General features: G+C 48.0%; 1 protein-coding gene across 1 annotated transcript in view; it reads left to right on the top strand.

Moving 5' to 3' along the window:
* LOC141172083 (cell adhesion molecule CEACAM8-like) overlaps positions 1–24,967 on the top strand; it is a 107,804-nt gene that overhangs the window by 48,394 nt on the left and 34,443 nt on the right. Inside the window, exon 3 of the mRNA XM_073655920.1 lies at positions 23,597–23,863. Coding sequence (XP_073512021.1) covers positions 23,597–23,863 — 267 coding nt within the window. The remainder of the gene's footprint in view (positions 1–23,596; positions 23,864–24,967) is intronic.

Raw genomic sequence — 24,967 nt, 5'->3', positions numbered from 1 at the left:
AATGATAAAGCGAGGAAGGGAAAAAACGCTCCAAATACACTTAGCTCTGAAACTCCAAATACCACGATCCGCTCTGTTAGTCTGCATGAAATGCTTTCACCGACACTTCCCCAACAGACCGGCAGGCATTTGAAGGAGTCCCACTACAGCAGCATTGATTGCAGCTGGGCGAGGCTGGACCTCGTCTAGCACAGAGAGAGAGAGAATTAACTCCCTCACTGCCGAAAAAACACAAAGCACCAAAAACTCAGCTGCGAGAAGTCAGGCTGTGTAATCGTGACGATCTTCGTGGCGACACACCCGTGACAGTACCCCCCCTTCTACGAGGGGCCTCCGGACCCTCAGGGCCAGGTTTATCCGGGTGAGTCGTGTGGAAGGCCCGAACTAATCGGTCTGCGTTAATATCCGACGCCGGAACCCACATCCTCTCCTCAGGACCATACCCCTTCCAATGAACCAGGTACTGAAGGGACCGGCGATTAAAGCGTGAATCGATGACCCTCGATACCTGGAACTCCAAGTTACCATTGACCACCACTGGAGGGGGAGGTAAAGGTGACGGTATCACCGGCGCCACATACCTCTTAAGCAACGATCTGTGGAACACGTTGTGAATTTTAAACGTAGGGGGGAGGTCAAGACGGAATGCCACCGGACTAATTATAGAACTGATCCTGTACGGCCCGATGAACCTGGGACCCAGTTTCCAGGAGGGAACCTTAAGTTTTATATTCCTGGTAGACAACCATACCCGATCGTTCACACTTAGGTCCGGACCAGACACTCTCCTCCTATCAGCCATACATTTGTATCGGTTCCCCATAGTATTCAGATTCTTCAGCACCCCTCTCCATACTGAAGCGAGTGATGAGGAAAATCGTTCCTCCTCAGGAACCCCCGAAGAGCCCCCCCCCCTACTGAAAGTACAAAACTGGGGGTGAAAACCATATGCCCCAAAAAACGGGGACTTACCAGTGGACTCGCTCCGCCTATTATTAAGAGCAAACTCTGCCAGAGGTAAGAAAGAAGCCCAGTCCTCCTGGTTCTCTGACACAAAACACCGGAGATATGTCTCCAAGCTCTGGTTCATACGTTCCGTCTGACCATTGGTCTGAGGATGAAAAGCCGATGAGAACGATAAATGCATCCCCCGCCGTGTACAAAACGCCTTCCAGAATTTGGACACAAACTGAGACCCCCGATCTGACACCACCTCGGAGGGTACCCCGTGAAGCCTCACAATCTCCCCAATGAACACCTGCGGAAGAGTTTTAGCATTAGGAAGAGCAGGAAGAGCGATAAAATGTGCCATCTTGCTGAACCTGTCCACTACAACGAGTATGACCGTTTTACCCGAAGACGGCGGGAGGTCCGTAATAAAGTCCATAGACAGATGAGTCCAAGGACGCTCCGGGATCTTCAAAGGTAAGAGGGCCCCAGACGGACGGGTATGTGAGGTCTTAGAGCGCGCACAAACCCCACAGGACGCGACAAAAGTTACCACCTCCTTATGTAAGTTAGGCCACCAAAACCGACGCGAGAGGAGATCCACAGTTGCTTTACTCCCCGGGTGTCCTGCAAAAACTGAGTTATGGTGTGCCTCGATCACCTTTTGTCGCAACTGATCTGGAACAAACAGTCTCCCCGGAGGTCCAACAGGGGCGTCCCCCTGAGCCTCCAATACCTCCTCCTCAAGCTCAGAGCGTACTGCCGAAACCACCACCCCCTCCTGAAGGATAGGAATCGGGTCGTCCGTATTCCCGGCCCCAGGGAAACTACGAGATAAGGCATCCGCCTTTACATTTTTTGACCCAGGACGATATGTAACGACAAAATTAAACCTGGTAAAAAACAATGACCACCTAGCTTGTCTGGGATTCAGACGTTTCACGGACTCCAGATATAGCAGGTTCTTGTGATCGGTGATGACTGTGACCGGATGGCCTGCCCCCTCTAAAAAATGGCGCCACTCCTCAAAAGCTAACTTAATGGCCAAGAGTTCCCTATTGCCGACATCGTAATTCCTCTCAGCGGACGACAATTTTTTAGAGAAAAAGGCGCACGGATGCCACTTACCAGGGGACGAACCTTGTGACAATACTGCTCCCACCCCTACCTCGGAAGCGTCTACCTCTACAATGAATGGCTGTGACGCATCAGGTTGAATGAGTATGGGTGCCGAGGCAAAACATTTTTTCAAGGAGGAGAATGCTTGACAAGCCTTGTCAGACCACCTAGAAAAATCCGTCCCCTTTTTAGTCATGTCTGTGAGAGGCTTAACCATGGACGAGAAATTACGAATGAACTTCCGGTAATAATTAGCAAACCCCAGGAAACGTTGTAGTGCCTTAAGATTCTCTGGCCGATCCCACTCAAGAACTGCCCGCACTTTCCCAGGGTCCATACGAAAACCGGACGCTGAAACCAGGAAGCCTAAAAACTGGAGTTCCTGTACGGCGAACACACACTTTTCCCATTTGGCATACAGTTTATTATCCCGCAAGATCTGTAACACCTGCCTAACGTGCTCCTGATGAGACACCAGATCTGGCGAGTAAATTAAGATATCATCCAGATATATGACAACAAACTGTCCCACCAAGCGGCGAAAAATGTCATTAACAAAGTGTTGGAACACCGCCGGGGCATTAGTCAGACCGAATGGCATGACAAGGTTCTCATAATGCCCCTCCGGAGTGTTAAACGCCGTCTTCCACTCATCCCCCTCCTTCATCCTAATCAGATTGTACGCCCCCCTGAGATCCAACTTAGAGAACCATTTGGCGCCCACGATCTGCTTAAAGAGATCGGGAATAAGTGGGAGCGGATACGGATCTCGGACCGTAATCCGATTAAGTTCACGGAAATCCAGGCAAGGGCGTAGGCCTCCATCTTTCTTCTTAACAAAGAAGAACCCCGCGGCCACCGGTGAAGATGAAGGTCTAATATGCCCCTTAGCCAGACTTTCTGAAATATAATCCTTCATGGCCTGCCTCTCAGGACCAGAAAGGTTATACAACCTAGCTTTAGGTAACTTGGCCTCAGGGAGCAGTTTTACAGAACAGTCATACTCGCGATGAGGAGGTAGTTCCTGACACCCTTTCTCCGAGAATACATCCTCAAAGTCCGCCAGAAATGGAGGTAAGACCCTAGGAGTAACCGCACCGATGACCGTATTCATGCAGTTTTTATTACAGAATTTACTCCATTGGCTTATCTCTCTGGATTGCCAATTAATAACCGGGTTATGCTTAGTTAACCAAGGAAGGCCCAACACTATAGGAGTGGGAAGACCCTCCAACACGTAGCAAGACAACAGTTCCTTATGTATCGCCCCCACTTGAAGTTTTACGTTATGCACAGCTTGCAAAAAACTTCCCTGACCGAGAGGCCTGGCATCGATCGAGAATATGGGGATGGGTTTAGCCAACTCACTCAAATGCATACCTTGAACCCGGGCAAACCGAGCGTCCACCAGATTAGCCCCGGCCCCACTATCCAGAAGAACAGATATCCTCTCAGTTCTCGTACCCACCACCACCTCCGCCGGTACGAGAAACTGAGATGAACCTAGGGACGAAATACCTACTCCCAGATTGCCGTCCACCACACAACCTGGGATCAACAGTTTTCCGACGACTCTTCATTCTGCAAGGGACGGGATGGACACCCCCCAATAAAATGTCCCTTTCTCCCGCAGAAGAAACACCTTCCTGTCTTATGGCGCACCACCGGTCCCCTCCCCCGAAATGATGTCCCTCCTAATTGCATAGGCTCCTCTGGACTGACCAGGGGAACCACCATATGAGGGGACCTTGTAGGAGGTGGAGTCATCACAGGGGGTGGAGTTATCTCGCACCTCTCCCGAAGCCGTCTGTCAATGCGAATAGCAAGGGCCATAGAAGCTTCCAGTGACGCGGGAGAGTCATACTGTGCCAACACATCCTGTAATTTGTCGGATAAACCTTGACAAAACTGGCTCCTAAGAGCCGGGTCATTCCACTGGGTGTCAGTGGCCCACCTACGGAACTCCGAACAGAATTCCTCCGCCGGACGATCTCCCTGCCGGATCCTACGTAACTTAGATTCAGCAAGGGAGATCCGATCCGGGTCATCATATACAAGACCCAGAGCAGCAAAAAACCTATCCACTGACTGGAGAGCCGGGGAGCCCGGGGGAAGAGAGAACGCCCAAGATTGTGGGTCCCCTTGTAGGAGCGAGATGACAATTCCCACCCTTTGTTCTTCACTCCCCGATGACCGAGGCCACAGCCGAAAGTACAACTTGCATGCCTCCCGGAAAACAAAAAACTTGTCCCGTCCCCCAGTGAACCTGTCAGGGAGAGCTACTTTAGGTTCTGGTCCGGCTTGCTCCTGAGGATACAAAACCTTGGACCTAACGTCCACCAGCTCCATGGACAAACTCTGCAACTGCCGAGCTAGACCGGCTACTGGATCCATGGTAGCTGGAGAAAATCTTAGTGGTCGGTGAAAATGTCACGCTGTCTCTGTGTACTGGAGGTAGGGGGCCTAAGCTGACCCTAAGCTGGGGCCCTGACTAATCCCTCTACCTGGAGGTACTGTTAAAGGTACAGAGGTCCAGGCCGCCAGCATAACCCCTACCTCCTGAGGATCCCTGCACCTAAGTAATCTAGTCCTGAGAAGGACCCCTGATCACAACAAAAGGGGACAGGTAATAATATGCCCACACTCAGTACTTAGACGAACGAGACAGTACAAGGGTAACACCAAAACCACCTTGCATACAAAAACTACACAACTAAAACAGAGGGAACACCAACGGGAAAAGAGATAAATGATAAAGCGAGGAAGGGAAAAAATGCTCCAAATACACTTAGCTCTGAAACTCCAAATACCACGATCCGCTCTGTTAGTCTGCATGAAATGCTTTCACCGACACTTCCCTAACAGACCGGCAGGCATTTGAAGGAGTCCCACTACAGCAGCATTGATTGCAGCTGGGCGAGGCTGGACCTCGTCTAGCACAGAGAGAGAGAGAGTTAACTCCCTCACTGCCGAAAAACACAAAGCACCAAAAACTCAGCTGCGAGAAGTCAGGCTGTGTAATCGTGACGATCTTCGTGGCGACACACCCGTGACAACCTGATGCTGATCCGGACTCCACAGCATCGCCCGCGTCTTCCCGCTGTGACAGCTCAGGAGAGATCGCGCGCGCTGTAAATGACGCGCCCCCTGGGCCATGTTCAGGGGATACCCGGAGCCGGATCTGGGTAGGGGTAGTAGTCCTTGTGGCGGTGACCCGGTCCGTGCCCAGGGTGTCAAACTAAGTGGCAGTCTATGGCAGTAGATGTTAACTTGATCGACTACGCCACCCATTGAATGCGGCTTTGAAGCCGCCGCTGCAGAACAGTCCACTGAGGCCAGGTGTATAAGGATGTGCAGCGTGGTGGTATAACCCCCAACGGGAGGGGTATGGCCTCAGGGCAGCAGGTGAAGATGAGGGGGGTTGTGACAGTGCAGTAAGAAGAGTCAGAGTCAGGAGATGCTGTTTCAGGGGTTTTACTCACAAGTGTTCTCTCAGTCACTCTGGCCTTGAGTGACCACCCGAGCCGTGCTGCGTCCACCAGGTCCTGGACTCGGCTAACCCCCAGGCAGTTCTGGAGCGTGGTCCTGAGCTCCCTTCTCCCTCTCTGTCTCTGGCCATTCCCACCAGGGATCCACCTTTGGCCGGCTCCCTCGGGTCTCTTAGTGGTCAAACCTCCTCTGGGTTCCCTGACCCTATGCTTGGTGTGCCTTTCTGGTGGATTTGGTGAGGGTCGTGGCAAATCTTGACCACGACCTCCGGTTCCTGGCTGAGGATAAGTGGCCTCCACCAGTTCGGGTTCCGGTTCCCGTGTCCGCCAACCCTTCACCCTTTTTGGTCTGATTCTGGGTTCTTAGGGTTCCTTCTGGTCTTCCACTCTGGGCCTTTCTTTCTCCTCTCTCCTCCGCAGGCTTGGCTCTGGAGCTGGGCCCAACTGGAGCCACAGCTCCCAGTCAGCCCTCCTGGCTGAGCTCCTCTGCTCTGCTCCTCCTCAGACTGACTGACTCTGTCCTAAGATGGTGCCCACCTTATATACTCCCTCTATGTGTGAGCCCAGGTGACCAGCACCCAATGAGCTCCTAGCTTTACCCAAAGTACTCCCCCTATCTGCCCCTACACTACTGGGATGTTCCACCCCCCTCCCACTCCAGCCAGGGACAGACGCTGTCGTACCTGCACATATACTTGGTGGGAGTACCGTAGTTCTGTCCCCCGGAAATGGGATGTATGTAGTGCATGCAGCCTACTGAGCTCAGTCCCACACTCCATCCTTACCCGGGAGTGGAATACCACACCTCTGGGTCGAGGTGCAATACCCCTGTAGCAGCCGAGTCCTCAGGGTGCTACATAAACATATCACCGCGCCCTCTGACCTGAGACGTCACAGTCAGAGGACGCGGAAGACGCTGCGGAGGCACGGGGAGGGGTAAGTATTGTGCCGGCGTCGTCACATGACCGGAGATGTTCCTGCGCTCAGCATGGGGCCGGGGGCCCCATGCTGAGCGCAGGGACATCTCCGGTCATGTGACGGCGGGGGGTCCTGTGGGGGGGCCCCATGAGGAGACGCACAAGACGGGGGCCCCAACGGGGCTCCGAGGGGGCCCCGACAGCCCGGGCCCCATGCTGGAGTCAGGGCAGTCATGCCCTGATGGAGGCTGGAGGGGCCCCCTCTCCCTCGGGGCCCCCGTTCAATGAACCGGCTGCACGGGTGGTAGGTCCGCCCCTGCATTAGACATCCATCAGTATAGGCTGCTGAATAATATTTATATGGGTAAAGTGAACTTTATTAAAGTGCAAGTGCCTAACTATATAATAAAGTACAAATGTTGTATGATAATGTATAATGCCAAGTGGCTGATGCCTATAAGGCAAATCATGAATTCAAGTAAATCAGTCAGGTGAGATATAGACCAATAAAATGCCAGAAAATATATCTAATGCACAGAAACCACGATTAGATTTGGAAACTAATATGGTAGTCCCTCTGCCTGCGGACTCCACAGGGGATTAGGTAAAGCAGCAAAAATGTCCATGTCTATAGTAGCCAACAACTACTTACATCCACTGTGGATACCAGCACCCTCCTCAATGGCGCACACCCCACGCGCGTTTCAGCACAGCTGCCTTCGTCATATATAAGTATTACAGGTTTTCCTCCACCTTCCTCTTAGGCAGCACAGCTCTCCTCTTCTCAAAATGTCCACTAATGGAGACGAATGTGACCAATATGTTCCAAATCCCCTGTATCTACCATGTTAATCCTCCTGTGAAGGTCAGCCACAGACTGTTCTTCATAGGACATCCGCAATATTACTATATACAGTACTTCAATACTGTGGTATTGCAGTTTATAGCATATGCGATCAAATGATCGTATATTCAAGTTGAATTTTTTTAAAAAAAGAAAGCTTTAAACAGTATCAAAGTCTCAAAGTTTTAAATCGCCCTTTTTCCCCTCTTCAAATACATAAAAAATTAACTGATATGTTATCATTGTTTCCAAAAAATCTGCGCTATCAAAATATATAATTATTTACAACAAATATTAAATGAAGGAAAAAAAAAAAAAATCTGTGCGCCAGGCTTGCCGTTTTTCGGATGCTGCATTTCCCCCCATAAATGCAATAAAAGCTAAGCAAAATGTCTTCTACTACAGTATGGTATCCATAGAATCTACAGCAGTGGGTGCCAAAAAACAAGCTCTCAAACAGCTCCATACATATAAAAATAAAAAAGCTCATAAAACAGAAACAAAAAAAAAAATTTAAACTAATTTTAGAATTTGTGCTAAACCCCTAAAATTTATAGTGTAAAAAAAAAAAAAAAAAAAAAAAAAAAAAAAAAAGCAATACAAGTTTTCAAATCATACTAACTTGGAGAATCCTGTACCAGGTTATTTTTTACCACACAGTGAACACTGTAAAAACAAAGCTCAAAAAACAATGTCAGAATTGCATTTTTTTAGGAGGGTGTGTGTGGGGGTGTTTACTGTATTTGTAGTTGTTGTTGTGTTTTGGTTTTTTTTTTTTTTTTTTTTTCCTGTTTTTCACTGTATTTTGTTTTAAAATAAATGGTGCCGTTCTAAACTAAAGCGCGTCCCGCAAAAAACGATCGTTCATACAGCTTCGTCAATGGAAAAACAAAAACGTTATGGTTCTTGGAAGAAAAGAAATAAAGCGCCAAATTGGAAAACCACCTGGTTGGGAAGTGGTTTAGCACAAAAGATTACATTTGAAACTTCTCCTTGTTTGCAGTGTGATCTTCTCTATAGCGTTCTGTGTAATAACAGCATCCAGTTATTCCCTTCACTTATGTCACTCCCAGCCTCATTAGCTCCCCAGGCATTCCCACTTACTCCTCACCCATCATTACTCTGCCATCACTGCATCTTACAGTGCCTTCTGCCCTCCAAGTCGGAAGCATTGTCAGAGACAGAAGGCATAAGATGCAGCTCCTACCCTTGATCACATGCAGAGCAGAAGGTCCTTTTTCTGACAGCTCCCGGTTAGTGACACTTCTCCATATATGTGGAATATAGAGACATGGTATCAATCATATCTCTGATTGGGTGAGGGAGTGACTATGTTGACAGTGGTGGGTGGTATTGTAACATTGCGAGAGGTGGTAGCAGTGGGCGAGGTACTTGTGCTTCGTGCCCTGGCTCGCTGCATGAAAATGGGTCTCAGGATTTCTGTTGCCCTTCTATAGTTTGACCACTAGTGGCCGCTATTGTTCACTTTAATAATTGTGCTGCAGTTTCACTCCTTACCACTGGAGGCTGATGTTGTGTTCTGCAATTGCCCTTTACCAAGATGGCGGAATCTGAAACTATGGAATCCATCTCGTTTCCTGTTTGGGCCTACTTAAAGCCACATGGATCTCTCGCTTATTGCTTGAGTGTTCTGTCTAGCTGTTAGCCTAGTTTCAGTCTCCAACTCCTGAACATTCTTACACAGACTGTTCTCATTCATATACAGATTGTTTCCTACACTCCTTGCTATCTCCAAGAATTACTACCGCTTGCTGTTCCTGCTTATGCTCCTTCGGCCACTGGTTTCCAGCAGTACTACGCCAGTATCGTAACAATGGGGGGTCCTGACTGGGTGAGTGGACTTTAGCTATGGGGGCGCTAGACCCTTGCAGACTGCATGATGCCGATAACTTCGGCTGGCCAGAACAAGATGTAGAGTTCCATGAGGGAACCAACCACTCAAAAATCAACTCTTTTAAAATAGTACTGTATGCAAAGTGGATAGCAGGTGCAAAACTCCATGGACTTTTCTCTTAGATCATGTATGACCTTTTCATACACATTATGTTCCTTTCTAAGCTAGCTCCTCTCTCTGTCCGTTAGCCTCACTATCTAGCTTCACCACCACCCAGCACAACATTTCGGGAGCTTCCCTAGTCTCCAACAGCACTACTAACCAGTAAGCAAGAGTCCTGTTGTCCAACCTGCGGTTCTGCTTCCTTTTCACTTAAGGGAGCTTTTTGTGCCACTATGGCCATTACTTAACTTATCTGCTTCCTGACGCTTTGCAACCTCCACATGGAGCACTTCTTTGTTCCGCTTTCCTTCTCAGTGGTGCTCTGTCATTTGACTGTCAGAAAACTCTGTACCATCCCACTAGGCTTCCTGCCCCAGACCTGGTCTCCAGAGAATTAATCACACCTTCTAAAATGTTTCCTTGTCTCAACTCTGGATCACGCCATGCATTGCCTCGATCCCCTCTCAGTTTAGGGTCACCCAATTCATGCAGCTCTGCTGACTAAGCAGACTAAAGGTCTGCACTAGCTGGAAGCTAGGCCCCATCTGTCCTTTCACTTTAGTGCCTCCCACTCTGGGCTAGTCACAACCATTAACTCTACCTGTGGCTGGGCAGGACACAACTCTATTGCTCATATCGCACATCGCTAAACACATTTACATATCCAAATACGTTGTAACAATACATGTGTCTTCTAGAGGGAACATGAGCAACACCTCCACTTCCTTACTTTTCCCCCTTCTTTGACAATGGCCATCCTCCGCCATCTGGAACATGCAAAACACCAATACAGACTCACCATCAGACAGCAGGTTTTAAACAAACAATGTTGGTTTCCAAGGAGCTGCTACTGGATGACCCCCTGTGGACCCACATGAACATGAGGAATGTCACCCTGGCTTCCAGCACAGTCTAGCTTGTAGGGATGGGGAGATACATGGCACAGCCTTTTGGAAATCCCTAGGGCCACTGTATTTGCTCTCCATGCATAGCAGGGGCCCGGCTGGATCCGATGACACCAGAACCGGCTCCCTAGGACCGTCCATTAAGGAAGTATAGGCCATTTTAGTTTTTGGAGCTTATAGCTGAGAGAGGCCTGGGGTTGAGATCTAGGTCCAGCCCAGGGAGCAGTAGAGGAAGACACCCAGAGACGTTAAAAGCTCTGGCAGTTATAGCCCAGTGCTTTTTCTCTGGGGAGGTCGCAATGACACATCGTGTGAGGGAAGTCACAAAACAGAGAGAGGGACCCACAAGCCTCCCATATAGCAGCCTCTGCCCCACAAGCCAGGCCTTCTATCGGACTGGTAACTGTCTCTTACTACATACTTGTGTCTTTTGTACCACTACTATTGTGTTTGCATCCTGACCATTATGTATGTGTAACCCTTATGTATATAGTGTATTGTCTAGTGTGCCCTTAAGGTGATTAAATATATAATTTAACCTTGGGATGCTCTTTTATCTCGATTCACGAATCCTCAAGTCCATTGTTCGGGGCTACCGGGGCTGGTTCCTGGCCCGATATAATCCCCTGGTCCGCTAGCGAGAATTATATTTAATAGGAACTGGTGGCAGCTCTACCAGGCTGACAAGGTTCTGCTTCACTGGGGCTAGTGAAGGGTCCTCTCAGCCTGTCAGTGACTGAGTGGGCCACCTCTTTTCACTCCTGGTACCTTCCTGTACCCGTGTGGACAGGGAGTGTCTGTGTAGAACTGTACCAATCTGACCTTGCGCGTCTTCGAGGGGGTGTGGAACATCACGTTGGTGCAAAGAGCAGATCCAGATCACGTGTTCCATCTGACATAACTGTGACATCAGGCGGGTGGAGAGGTGTGGATCCTTCACAAGTGGTGGCAGCGGTGGGATTCTGCGGGATCTCTCTGGTGCCATTCATCACAGGGTTGAGCTAGCCCTTCTTGGAAAGCACCCTGGAACAAACACACAGCAAAGTCCATTCCTTCGAAGGTAGCCCATACGACAAGAGCATAGTCCATTATGGACAATGTAAATCCTGGATTGTGCTCAGTCTTTTAACTGAGGGTGTAGGTCCCTCCATGCCTTTTTGAAGTCAGCAGAGGAAAGTGCAACAGGTGCAACAAAACTAGGGGAAACAATGGATTCAGCCATCCTTGGATAGCAAGCTATGGAAGTCCCGGACATATGGATCATAGATCCACTGGGTTTTTTCTCTTCTGAAACTTTAAACTGCTCCATTCCTTCTTCCTCCTCTTCCGGAGAACTCATGGACCACCTTCTTCCTGGGGCTCTGTCTCCCCGTACCTGATCCACAAGCTGCTCAGCCTCTGACACCATGGGAAATGGGCCACCGTCCCTTGCATCACATACACCATAGCTGGTTCTCGTGTCGGCGGGGGAAAACTCCAGCTCTTTTCTGGTGTTCTGGATGCAGCATCCCCAGCTTGGTTCTCTTCCACGGCTCTCTCGGCCTTCCACCACCTCATGTCTACTACCGTACAATACTACGTGCCACCCTCGAGAACCATTCAACCTCAGGAACATCAACCACTCACATGGCGAGAGATCTTGTAACCTCCAGGTATTCCCTCACCACCATCCACATCTCTACATAGATACTGTGGGCAATCTCATACTCCCAAATGTATCCATGCCCCTTCTGCATGTCGAAGCTAATGAGTTCTCCATTGGATGCCTGTTCCTTGATGTGGGTGGCTAGGGGACCCACCAGCATTTTCTCAGCTCTTGATTTGGCTCTCCTCTCGACGATCAACAGGCCCTTGTTGCTTAGGTTCCTCATGAACTGGCAAAACTTTACTTTAATCCCCTCAGGTTGAGGGGTGCCCAAAGGCATTGATTGGGTTATTACCGCTGACTAGTGTTGAGCGATACCTTCCGATATCGGGGAAATATCGGATCGGATTGGATCGGACCGATACCCAACAAGTATCGGATATCGCCGATTCCGATACCGGAACCCAATGCAAGTCAATGGGACACAAATATCGGAATAAAAATAAACCCTTTCTTTCCTTGTAGGTTAATTCTACATGAAGGAAAACAACTAAGAATAATATAGAATGTATTGGGGGAGGTGTGGGAGACAATAAAGGAATAGAGGTTTAGCCCAATCAAATGGAATAGCAGGAATTAATATTTTTTTTAAGACGTTCTGAGTTACGGAAATATTGACTATGTTAAGTATTTTAATATTTTGTCAGATATTTGTTTCACTACTTCCATGCTCTTCACCTTCTTTTTTACTTCTCCCACACTTTCTCCTTCATCATCCTCAGCATCTTTTTCATCCACTTCTTCTTCACCTTCTGCGTATTATTCTTTTTTTTTTTTACATTCTTCATATTCTTCTTCTTCATCATATTCTTATTTGTGACAGGCATTCCTGTATTTGTTATCTATAAAAGTTTGAACATTACACCTTTCGTTCTGCCCGTCACAAAAGATTTACAACAGGATTTGTCGGCGTTCAGTTTGGCCTGCAGCAGCAGGTCTTTTCCAGGGGCACCATGAGGAGGAACGGACTCACCCCCATACACTGCTTGGTCATCTTCTGCTTATAATTTAGATAATATCTTTTGCTCTGATTTTTAGTCTTATGCTTAATGTTCTTCCGATTTTTGTTCTGCAGCTTCTTGTACTTCTGCTTCTTGGTTTTCTGTCTCTTGTTCTTCTGTATCTTGGTGGTTGTCTTCTTGTTCTTTGTCCTCTTGGTCATCTTCTTCAGGGTCATCTTCTTGGTCTTCTTCGGGGTGGTCTTCAGGGTCCTCGTCTTCTTCGGGGTGGTCTTCTTCGGGGTGGTCTTCAGGGTCCTCGTCTTTGGGGTCCTCGTCTTCGGGGTGGTCTTCAGGGTCCTCGTCTTCGGGGTGGTCTTCAGGGTCCTCGTCTTCAGTGTCCTCGTCAGGGAGATCCAGAGTGATTACCATGACCCATTTCAAAAAGCTTGAACTTGGAAATGTAGCAGAAGGTACAAGAAGGCTGAGGAACTGCCGAGAACCAGCTGACGGTACTGGAACCCGGATGGGTAGTAGAAGGTACAAGAGCAAATGGAACTACCGAGGACCACCTGACGGTACTGGAACCCAGATGGGTAGCAGAAGGTACAAGAGCCAATGGAACTACCGAGGACCAGCTGACGGTACTGGAACTCGGTTACTAAGCAGGAGGTACCTGTGCCAGAAAGCACTACCAAGGACCAGCAGACATTGGTGGAACTTGGATACCGAGAAGGAGGCACCTAAGCCAAAGGCACTGCCGAGAACCAGCTGACGGTACTGGAACCCGGATGGGTAGCAGAAGGTACCCATGAAAAAAAAAGTTGCAAGGCTTCGAGCCGGCCGCAGTTACCGAAACCCACAGTCCTACAGGGGGTGCTTGTCTTATTGGCACTATGGAACCAGCCTTCATTGCCAGATTCCACAGCCCACATAGGAGTCACCTAAACTGCAGGCACCATAGAGTCGGCTAACCCGACTGCAACACGACAGGACAACGCATTGGAGGCAAAGTGACATTAACACTACCCGGAAACAGTTGTCGTGCTGGCACCAGGCTGGGCAGGAGGGAGTATCCGTGCCAAAGACACTACTGGGAAACAGCTGGCGATGCTGGAATCTAGGGTAAATACTAAAAACAGAGTGGAGCCAGAGGCCTAATTGGAGCAAGTTTAAAATCTGTAGTAGTGCGAATGTGGACAGAGCAGGAGAATTTGCCGGACACACAGCAGGGGATCAGCTGACGTTACTGAACCCCAATAACACGGCAGCTAGTGTTGACTGTGCAGACGGCACTTCTGAGCGCCAACTGGCGGTGTTGGAGCTCAGGGATAATACTAAAAACAGAGGAGCCAGAGGTGTAATTGGAGCAAGTTTTAAATTAGTAGTACAGTGGATGTTGACAGAGCAGGAGAATTTGCCGGACACACAGCTGGGGATCAGCTGACATTACTGAACCCCAATAACACTGGAGCAAGCGTTTACTGTGCAGACGGCACTTCTGAGCAGCAACTGGCGGTGTTGGAGCTCAGGGATTACAGTTCAGGTGGTAGAAACATGAACCGAACAGGAGACCTGGATACTGTTGCCAACCAATTATTTATTCTGGAAGAGGACTGGCAAATGCATGCGAGATCCAGGCCTTGTTCATTTTCAGAAAAGTAAGCCGGTCAACGTTATCGGAGGATGGGCTCATGCGACGGTCTGTTAATACACCACCTGCGGCACTAAAGACGCGTTCCGATAATACACTAGCAGCAGGGCAAGCCAGCACCTTCAATGCATATTGGCTAAGCTCTGGCCATGTATCCAGCTTAGAGACCCAAAACTTGAAGGGGGAAGAGCCGTCTGGGAGTACACGGAGAGGGCAAGACATGTAGTCTGTCACCATCTGACGGATACGTTGACTACTGCTGACTGGAGCCGTCTGTGATGGTGTAGACATTTGTTGCGGCGGGGACACAAAACTTTGCCACATTTGGGCCATACTGGTCTTGCCTTGTGCTGAGGCACTGCTTCTGCTCCCTCTTTGTGCAGAGCTTCCTCCACTGCCTCAACGCACTGAGCTGCTTTGTAAAGCACTAGCAGCACTGCTCTCGGTTGGAATGGAGAACATGATGGAATGCACCAGTGCGTCTTGGTACTACCGCATTTTACGCTCCCGGTTCAACGGTGTTATGAGGCTTTGTAAGTTGTCCCGGTAGTGAGGATCTAGGAGGGTGGACACCCAATAATCAGCCGTGTTGAGAATGTGGGCGATGCGGCGGTCGTTTCTCAGGTACTGCAGCATGAAATCAACCATGTGCTGCAGAATGCCAACTGGCCAAGAAATGCTGTCCCCTGCTTGAGGCGTGATCTCTGCCTGCTCTGCATCACCCCACCCTCGCTCTAGATACTTACTACTAGAGCATTGTGTACCTCCCTCCTCTGGACAGATGTCTTCCTCCTCCATTGACTCCTCCTCATCCTCCTCACAAAGTGTCCCCTGCCTAGGCCTTTGTGAGGAACCATGTTGCGCAGACTGTACAGAAGCAGATGGCATTTGTGACTCCTCATCCTCCACCTCTTCCAAAACCTCCTCCCTTAGTGCTTGCAGTGTTTTTTCAAGCAGGCAGATAAGGGGGATAGTCATGGTGACTAGTGCATCATCTGCACTTGCCATCCGCGTGGAATAATCGAAGGCACGCAAAACGTGGCAAATGTCCTTCACACTTCACCACCACTGAGTGGGCCTCTATGAACGGCACGCACTGCGACTTGTTTGCGCCTGCTGCAGTTGGTACTCCATTACTGCTGCCTGCTGCTCACACAACCTCTCCAACATATGTAACGTTGAATTCCACCTGGTGGGTAGGTCACATATGATGCGATGTTCCGGAAGACGTAATCGGCGCTGCAGAGCTGCAATGCGCGATCTTGCGTTGCTGGAACGCCGCAAGTGAGCGCAATCTATGCGGACCTTGTGAAGCAGTGCATCAAGATCCAGATAGTCCCTCAAAAAACTCTGCACGACCAAGTTGAGCACATGTGCCAGACATGGGATGTGAGTGAGGTTGCCTAGGCCCAGAGCTGCCACCAGATTTCGGCCATTGTCACACACTACCATGCCTGGCTGGAGATTCACTGGCACAAACCACACGTCTCTCTGCTGCTTGATGGCATTCCAGAGCTCCTGCGTTGTGTGGCTTCGATTCCCCAAAGAAATTAATTTTAATACGGCCTGTTGACGTTTGGCCACGGCTGTGCTCATATCGGTCATCATAACAGGTAACCAACCGTTCACGGGTCGATGTGGAGGTAGACCGTGACGGCTCCTGCAGCACTGATTCAGAGGAACTGGAGTATGAGGACGAGTCAGTGTACAGACTGGATTCCTCCAATCCTTGGAGTTGGCAGAACACGTACAGCGCCACTCTCAAGATCTGTACCCAGCTCCACAACATTTACCCAATGGGCAGTGAGGGAAAGGTATCGTCCCTCTCCATGCTTACTGGTCCACGCATCGGTGGTCAGGTGGACCTTGCTACTGACGGTGTTTTGTAGCGCATGTTTAATTTTTCCCTCCACATGCTGTTGCAGGGCAGGGATGGCTTGCCTGCTGAAATAAAACCGGCTGGGCACGTTGTATTGTGGGACTGCCAATGCCATAAAGTTACGGAAGGTGTCAGTCTCCACCAGCCTGAATGATAGCATTTCAAGGGCCAGTAGTTTTGCAATGCCAGCATACAGAGCCTGAGCTCGGGGGTGGTTTGCCGAGTATGGGCACCTTTTCTCCCATGCCTGTGCTAACGATGGCTGTAGACTGGCCTGGGAGTGTGAGGATGACAGGGAAAGTGGTGCTGTGTGTGGAATTACACTGTGTCTCTGTACAACAGTGCCAGAGGTTCTTTCATGGCGATCCTGTGAGGAAGCCGAACCAGCTGTGTGTGAGCTGGAGGAAGAGGCTACAACACGAGCTGAAGAGGTGGTAGGTGGCGCTGTAGGTTGGCCTAGGTCTTCAGTGTGTTTTTGTAACTCCACCACGTGCTTGGTCCGCACATGTTTCCACATATTTGTGGTATTGAGGTTGCTGACACTTTTCCCTCTTTTCACCTTCTGATTACACAGCTTGCATTTGACAAAGCAAATGTCATCTGCAACTGTGTCAAAAAAGGACCAGGCACTGCAAGTCTTGGGAGCGCCCGCTTTGGATTTTGGAAGAGCCATGCTCCTAATGGGTGCCGAAGTGGAAGCTACAGGCAACCAAGTCTGCCCCCTCCCTCTTCCTCCTTTTTGGGCTGTTCAGGGAATCTCTTCCTCAGAGCTGCTCCCACCACCTTCCTGTCCCTCACGCCATGATGGGTCAAGGACCTCATCATCTACACCACCCTCTTCAAACAACTGCTTCTCCTGGGTAGTTTCGACAGCACAGTACGCACCAGAAAGTGGCACCTGAGTCTCCTCATCAGATGCGTACTGAGGTGTGCTGCTGACCATAGGCACTGGCCCACCCGCCTCTTCAGATTCAGAGAGACAAAACGGTTGCGCATCACTGCATACTACCTCTTCTTCAAATTCTCGAATTCTGCTTGGCTGGCCCCCTCTTTCCAAGCCAAGAGATTCAGAGAACAGAAGTAGAGATGGCTCCTGTCCCGGGCTCTCTGACTGCCTGGGCAATTTGGCAGGTGGTGAAGAGACAGATGGGTACTCTTCAGTGCTCAGGACCTGAGAGGATCTGGAACTAATTGAAGTCGAAGCTGCCATCCATCCGACAACGGCTTCAATTTGGTCCTCCCGCAGCAGTGGGGTACGGCTAGCTCCTACAAAGCTGCGCATAAAGGACTGTTCCCTGGTAAAACTGGGGGATGCTGAGTCACTGTTGCCCGCAGCAGGCACAGAATCCCCACGTCCTCTCCCTGCAGGCACAGAATCCTCACGTCCTCTCCCTGCAGAAACTCCACGTCCACGTCCACGCCCATGACCACGACCACATGCCTTACTCCCTGCCTTCTTCATCTTGGTAGACTGATAAAGATAGGCAGAAAAGTACTAAGGGCTTAGTGTGCTTATTCCTGAACAGCTGCTAACAGGTATAAGAAACACTAATTTTATAAAGTGTGGACTAGACTTTAATATGAGCTAATGTGGCCTACACAACTGTAAAGTGGAGTGTTTGGTGAACTTTATTTAGGTTTTTTTTGTCACAAAAAGACACTGGATGTGCCCAAATATGTAATACCGATAGTATCACAAACTTTTTGTAGCTATTACAATGCAGGAAGGTAACCTACAATGCAATAGATGAGGCTACAAAAAATAGGCTAATACTAATCTGGCTGGGGCTGCAGGGCACAATGCTGCAGAAAGGCTCCTCTAACTACTCCTATATAGTGTGTTTGGAACCAGTTTAGCTGAATACGGATGGAACCACCACACTAATAGGAGAAATCAGGAAAAATGATCATTTATCAAAAAAGGACAATGTATGAGGCAGTGACGCACGCTGAGCGCACTACAACCAGACGTGGCTGAAGCACACACTACAGCGTGAGCTGCACTCACACACACACAGACCTTGCAGACAGCGGTGAACAGCTCAGAGAACTGTGCACTAGCGCTGCAAGGCACAGCGATTTATAAAGTAGCTTGGGTAAAGCAGAATAGAGCAAATAGGTAGCTAAAACTGTCCCTCAGAACAACAGCATCCTATCCCTAACTGAATTCACAGCAGAGTGAGCTCAAAATGGCGGCGGTGGCTTTTATAGTGCATCATGACATCATTTCAGCAGCCAATCACTGCCATGCCATTAGTTAACATGCCTACATGCCTAACAGGATGTGCCCACACTTCTTAGGATCCTCATTGGCTGAATAAAATGAAACTGGCTCATTGCATTATGGGGACTTCCGATTCCGGTATACGATATTCTAAAAGTATCGGAATTCCGATACCGTGAATATCGGCCGATACCTGATATTTCAGTTTCGGAATGCTCAACACTACCGCTGACTCAATTTGTGTAACTGCCTGTTGCAGGCCTCCCGCACTAGCTTCTAATCCTTCCACGAACAGTCCAGCCAGCCCAAGGTCCTCTTCACCCCCGTCTGGTTCTTGGGGCACTGATGCTGACTCCGCCACACTTCCTGATAGTGCGCACCCCTCCGTCATAAGATGGTGCTTTTTCTCCAACTCCGAGCAGACCAATGGCACCGACCTTCATGTCGCTGCTCTGCCTTTCAATGGGTGGAGTCCCTTTCAGAACAACATCTGGTTTGACGCCTCCGCCATTTTCCATCTTCATACTTCATACTTCTTCCTCTTCACCCTATATGGGCTGGCATCTCTTACTGTTGGCTGGCATTTCTTGGTAAGACACCTCCTTTGGTAGGTGAAACCTCTGGAGGGCTGGACAAATCTTTTGCGCCTTTCATGTCTTCTACACCCACGATGGGCAGGTTCTTCTTCTCATACTGTCACTAACCACCATCTTAGAGTTCGTTCTCAGCGCCATCTTAGACCAGATGGGGATGCAATGCCATTGCAGACCTTATGATGCCGCGTGAGTTCAGCTGGCCAGGACCAGATGTTGTAGAGTTCAATGAGAGAGACCACCACTCAAAAATAAACTTTTCCTTCTCAGAGCTGCTCCATTATTTGATTGTCAGATAACTCCGAACCATCCTGCCAGGTTTCCTGCCTCAGACCTCGTCTCGTGAGAATCAATCACTTCTTCTAACACTTTTCCTGGTCTCCACTCTGGATCACGCTATTCGTTTCCTCACTTTAGTGATACCCAATCCATGCGGCTCTGCTGACTAATCAGACCAAAGGTCTGCTCTGACTGTAAGCTTGGCACCATCTGTGCCTTCATAGCAGGAAACTCCCTGTGTCCCTTCATTTTAGCTCCTCCCACTCTGGGCTAGTCCCAACCATTAAGGCTGCGTTCACACATTGCGTATTTTCCTGCTTTTTTTTACCTGCGTTTTTTTAAGCAGGTAAAAAAAAGCACCTCCATTCACACACTGCGTAAAAAAGCACAGCAAAAAACGCAGTGTGAAAATGAAGGGTGACATGTGTGTGTACTGTCTGTGTCTATGTCTCCTGTGTGTCTATGTGTCGTGTGTGTGTGTGTGTCCCTAGCAGTGTATGTACAGACTATGGATACTCACCTACCCGATGGATGAGAGACGCGTCTGCTCCGTCCCGCGCTTGCAGCATCTGCCGTGAAGCGATCAGCAGACTGTCAGCTGACCGGCTTGTTATCAGCTGACTGGCCTGTTACAAGCCGGTTAGCTAACCGCTGATCGGCTCACCGGCAGATGCTGGAAGCGCGGGATTGGAGCGGACCGGACCGGACGCCTCTCCCCTGACATCGGGTAGGTGAGTATCCATCCTGCGCCTCCGTAAAAAAGCGATGGAATTACGCAGTGTGTGAACACCGCTGCGTAATTCCATCGCTTATAATGGGCACAATAGAGAGAAAGCGCAGGACGCAGCTGCGTAAAGAATTGACATGCCAATTCTTTACGCAGCTGCGCTTTCCTGCTGCGTAAAATTACACCGTGTCTGAACGGCAAAGTGAATTTCCCATTCACTTTGCTGGCAGACACAAAGCACATTGCGTATTTTCAAAAAGCGCGCGCAAAAAAGCGCGCGAAAATACGCAATGTATGAACGCAGCCTATCTCTACCTGTCCTTATCAACTACCTGTGTAACAATACACGTGTCTTCAAGGGGAAATATGGACAACACCTCCACCTCCTTACAGTATGAAGAAAAGACTAGTGATTTGGTGTAGGAAAGCTGTGAGTAATACCGTTGGAGTGGTAGTGGTTGGCTGCTTAATCTAAAGGTTGCAAGATGGAACAGATAATCTTCTTTAAGCTTCTTCATATTTCTCATTATGTACATTCTCGTGGTTGCACATGAGGGAGATATTGATTGGTTCAATTTAGTTAATTTGTTAGGATAGTTGGCATAGATTTGCCTGTATGAGGAAACTTTAAGGACAAAAGTGTTGAGGACACCTCCACATTATAACTGCAGGAGCCTTTCTGACCTGCCATTCCACATCCATTAATATGGAGATGGTTCCCACTTTGCAGATATAACACCTTCTGTTCTTCTGGGAAGGATTTCTATAAGATTTTGAAGGGGCCTCCACCATCTGTACAAGCGGGTACAATGCAGTCAGGCAGGTAACGTTCTCCTGGAAATACCAAACCCAGACTCCTCCATCAGACACCAAATAGAGAAATGTGATCCGTCACTGCACAGAACACGTCTCCTCCAGAGTCCAGTGGTGGCAGCTTTACACCACTCCATCCGATGCTCGGCATTGTGCTTGGTGATGTACGGATGCATGCAGCTGTTCGGCCATGAAGCTCCCGACGGGGGCGCTGTGTTTGTGCTGATGTTATACCAGGGGAGGTCACCAGAGTGTTGGTGACTTTTCTGCACTCTGCCCCCTGCTCTGTAACATTTCGGGGTCTGAACTTCGTGGCTGAGTTGCTGCGGTTCCTCCTCTTCTCAATAATATCACTCCCAGGTGATGGGGGAAGATTTAGGAGGAAAAAATGTCTCCTAGCTCAAATCAGTTTCTTGTGGATGAAGACCATAAGACTGCTCAGAGATGTTATTTACAAGTCGTTTATTTTATTAGGTGAAACCCATCTAAAAAAACCCTATAAAACTTTTATTCAATATCTATCTAACGGAGGAGAGCAAAGTCTGAGGCGTTCACAAACACTCCAGCAGAAGGAGAAAGAAAAGAATTCATTCCGTCTAAGACCACTCGTCTGTTTAAACAAAAGATAAAATATAAAAGTTGCACGGTAGTTGAAGAACTGAAATATCCTGTGTAAGGATGATATGAGAAGGAGGGTGGAAGGGCAAAAATGTGTCTATATTATTTTACTTTAGTCTCTATGGTAGCAAGAAGGGATGTGTAATCTTAAATATCCATCTGTATAAATCCAAAATTAATTTTATGAAGTGTTGACCAATAAGTTGCACCAACAGTCACTTCAAGAATCAATGTTTGTTGCTTGGCTATGGGTAGATTGTGCGTGTCACTTCTGCATCATTTTGATGACAATGTGAACACAGCCGTATACATGGACGTCTTTAAGGAATTCTTTGCAATGTTAACTAGGATTTCACCTCTCATCAACACCTGGGCATTTTAATCTCATCCCCCCCCCCCAATTGACACATCAGATAATGATGAAAAGGCTCAGTCTGGTACAGTTGTACCTCTGCCACTTTATGCCCTTGGAACTTCTTTCCGACACCAAGGTCATTCCACAAATGCTACCCCATAAACTCATTGTCACCTTGTAACTCAGACCCTATGACATCAGTAATGCATCAAGAGGGCATAACTTCAGTAATAAAGAAAAAAAATCACATATCACACAAGGATCTGAATATAACTCCTGAAGAGGTCAAACCCTTTAAGGACATTCAGTTAAAGGGAATCTGTTACCAGGTTTATGCCAACCCATCTGAGAGCAGCATAATGTAGGGGTAGATATCCTGAGTCCAGCGATGTATCACTTACTTACCTGCTTGCTGTAGTTTTGATACACTCACTATTTAATCTGTAGCAGTTCTCTGAATACTGAGCTCTGTGTAACCCCGCCCACAACACTGGCAGCTTTCTGCCTATGAACAGTGTACACATAAAGTTGCCAATCAGTGGTGGGTGTGAGGTTATACAGAGCTCATGTATACCAACTATAGGTTATGGGAATTAGATTCTGTGATGGGACATGGATGCAGGGAACTAGTTTGAGTCGGCAAGTAATTTTTCCCCTAACATGGAGCTATTAGTGTCTGCCCCTTGAGGTTTTTGCCATCCTCTGGATCAACATGTTAGGCTATAGGTTGTACTCGATGGACTAAAGTCTACCTTCAACCTTAAAAACTATGAAAAAATATGGAGGACTACATGGCAGCAGGTTTACTAGTCCCCTAGTGATAATCTCTTGTTGATAAAATCATGGTTTTATCAAAACTGCACCAAGCAGTCTGTTAAGTGACACATCGCTGGAATAAGGATCTCTGCCCGTATATCATGCTGTTTTCAAATTAGGTGTCAAAAACCTGGTGACAGATGCCATTTAAGGCACCCAACCAGTTGATAAATGCCTTCCAATTTTGCTAGGATTGGCAGACCATCTACTATGTATGATAGGCTCTCCCTCTTGAAAACACATCGGGGTGGACACAGACAGAAGAGGACCCCTGTGCAAGAACAATTTATTGGCCCTTTGGAGTCCAATAGCTCATGTAATGCACCATTCCACCAGCTTTGGAGGTAGAAGTTGCCCCCTCCAATCTTGGAACCCTCAGTTTGCACCAATGGTGTGTCCACCACTGAAATACATGTAAATTCGGTGATGGCAAGCTTTCATGAATACGGGGAAGATGGGAGATAGATATAGATATATGTTGGTCAAAAAAGCATTCAATTTGCAGCTATATGGGGTGTATGAGCAATTTTTCGCTCAAGAGTTTTGAGAGTCTCACGACCCGAGTGTTCATCTAGAATGAAAATGCCACCATATCATTCCCCCGTATGGAGTTAATTTACCAAACTTTTTTATTTTTTGTAAACTCCTCATATTAACTTTACCAGTTGGAAATTGGACAATGCACAAAAATATAAATGTTTTTTTATTAGATTTTTATATTATTTTTTTCATCCCGATACTGGGTCTAAGTAAAGATAAAACAAACTAAGTATGCATCATTTAACTGTCCCCGTGTTCCTCTTTTTTTTATTTACAGAACCAGTCACTAAACCTAAAATCACACCGTCCATCGCCCAACCCAAGGAAAATGAGGCATTTACCCTAACTTGTAGCACCAACAATGCTATGACCATAAGGTGGACCAGGAATGATGCCGGTGTCTCATCTGTAGCCAAATTATCTGGAGATAACAAGACTCTCACCTTCTCCACTGTTAAACGAGGAGACGCAGGAGAATACCGGTGTGAAGCTCAGAACCTTGTCAGTACCAGCACCAGTGATCCGCACACAGTGACCGTGGCCTGTGAGTATCCATCAGTTATACTGGTGTGGCCAACATATTTCCTATATACTGTATTTACAGACTGCAAGAAAACACTGTGTAATCTGATTTGCAGTGGTGTCTTTCCCACCTACCTCGTCTTATTATGTTTGTAGGGTCAGCAAAGAGAGGGATCAGAGCAGGATCTGCGGAATCAGACTCAACATAGGGCTTTTTTTTCCCAAGGTCATGGAGATGAATAGGTCTAGATATGAACTTTATACAAAAAATGATGAGATTATTGTGTATATTATATTATATTTGTAAAACTACATTAGAAAGTTAAAACATTCATACCTAAGGGGTCATATAGTGCATGACTAGTATAAATAAAATGAGTCATACTCGCCCTCACTTGTCCCCCGATGGCTTCTGCTTTTTGGTCTATTCGAGACACACCAGAAATGGATGGAAATACCGTTTCAATCACTTTCTGTTGTGATGACCCTCTTCTGCCATTGATTGACTAATTGATCATATCTGCCCATAATCCACTGTTTCGAGTCTGGAACAGTAAAAAGAGACCCACAGGAGACCGGGTAAGTGTCTGGGTGTAAGTTGTTGAGGTTCCTGGAGGGTTTTTATTTTTATAAAAATCAGTCTGAACCCTTTTAAAATTAAACTGAACCACTTTGATATTTACAAATTTAGAGTTTGGAAGAAAAAAGGGAACGTTAATTTGTAGGACCTACCTACAAGTCAGTAAAGCCCCACATACACAATGGATGGCTGAGGACCAAACAAGGCTTTTGCTGATCTTTTGGCCGACTGCTCCTGACTCCTCCATACACTCTACCAAGGTCTACTGTCTTCTCTACGAGAGAGATGCCACCAGTCTTCCCTGGAAGCTGTTAATCCCATTGAGGACAAAAGGAACAGCCTTCCAAAATCTTGACATGCCCGAAATCTTGACATGCCGGACACTTATCTCTTTCAACACCATCTGTCCAGAAAAAGTTGAGGCCCCCATTCACATTAGAACTTTTGGCCAAACCGGTATGGCCTTTGTTACAGTCTGATGTTTATGGAGGCCTTTTAGGGTATAACTTCACCATATGAATGACCCCTGTTTTCTAAGATGCTCTG

Source organism: Phyllobates terribilis, unplaced genomic scaffold, assembly GCF_046119375.1.
Source record: "Phyllobates terribilis strain yellow unplaced genomic scaffold, ASM4611937v1 Scaffold_12__6_contigs__length_324123572, whole genome shotgun sequence".
Taxonomy (NCBI): Eukaryota; Metazoa; Chordata; class Amphibia; order Anura; family Dendrobatidae; genus Phyllobates; species Phyllobates terribilis.
This window is presented reverse-complemented; position numbering and strand designations above follow the sequence as displayed.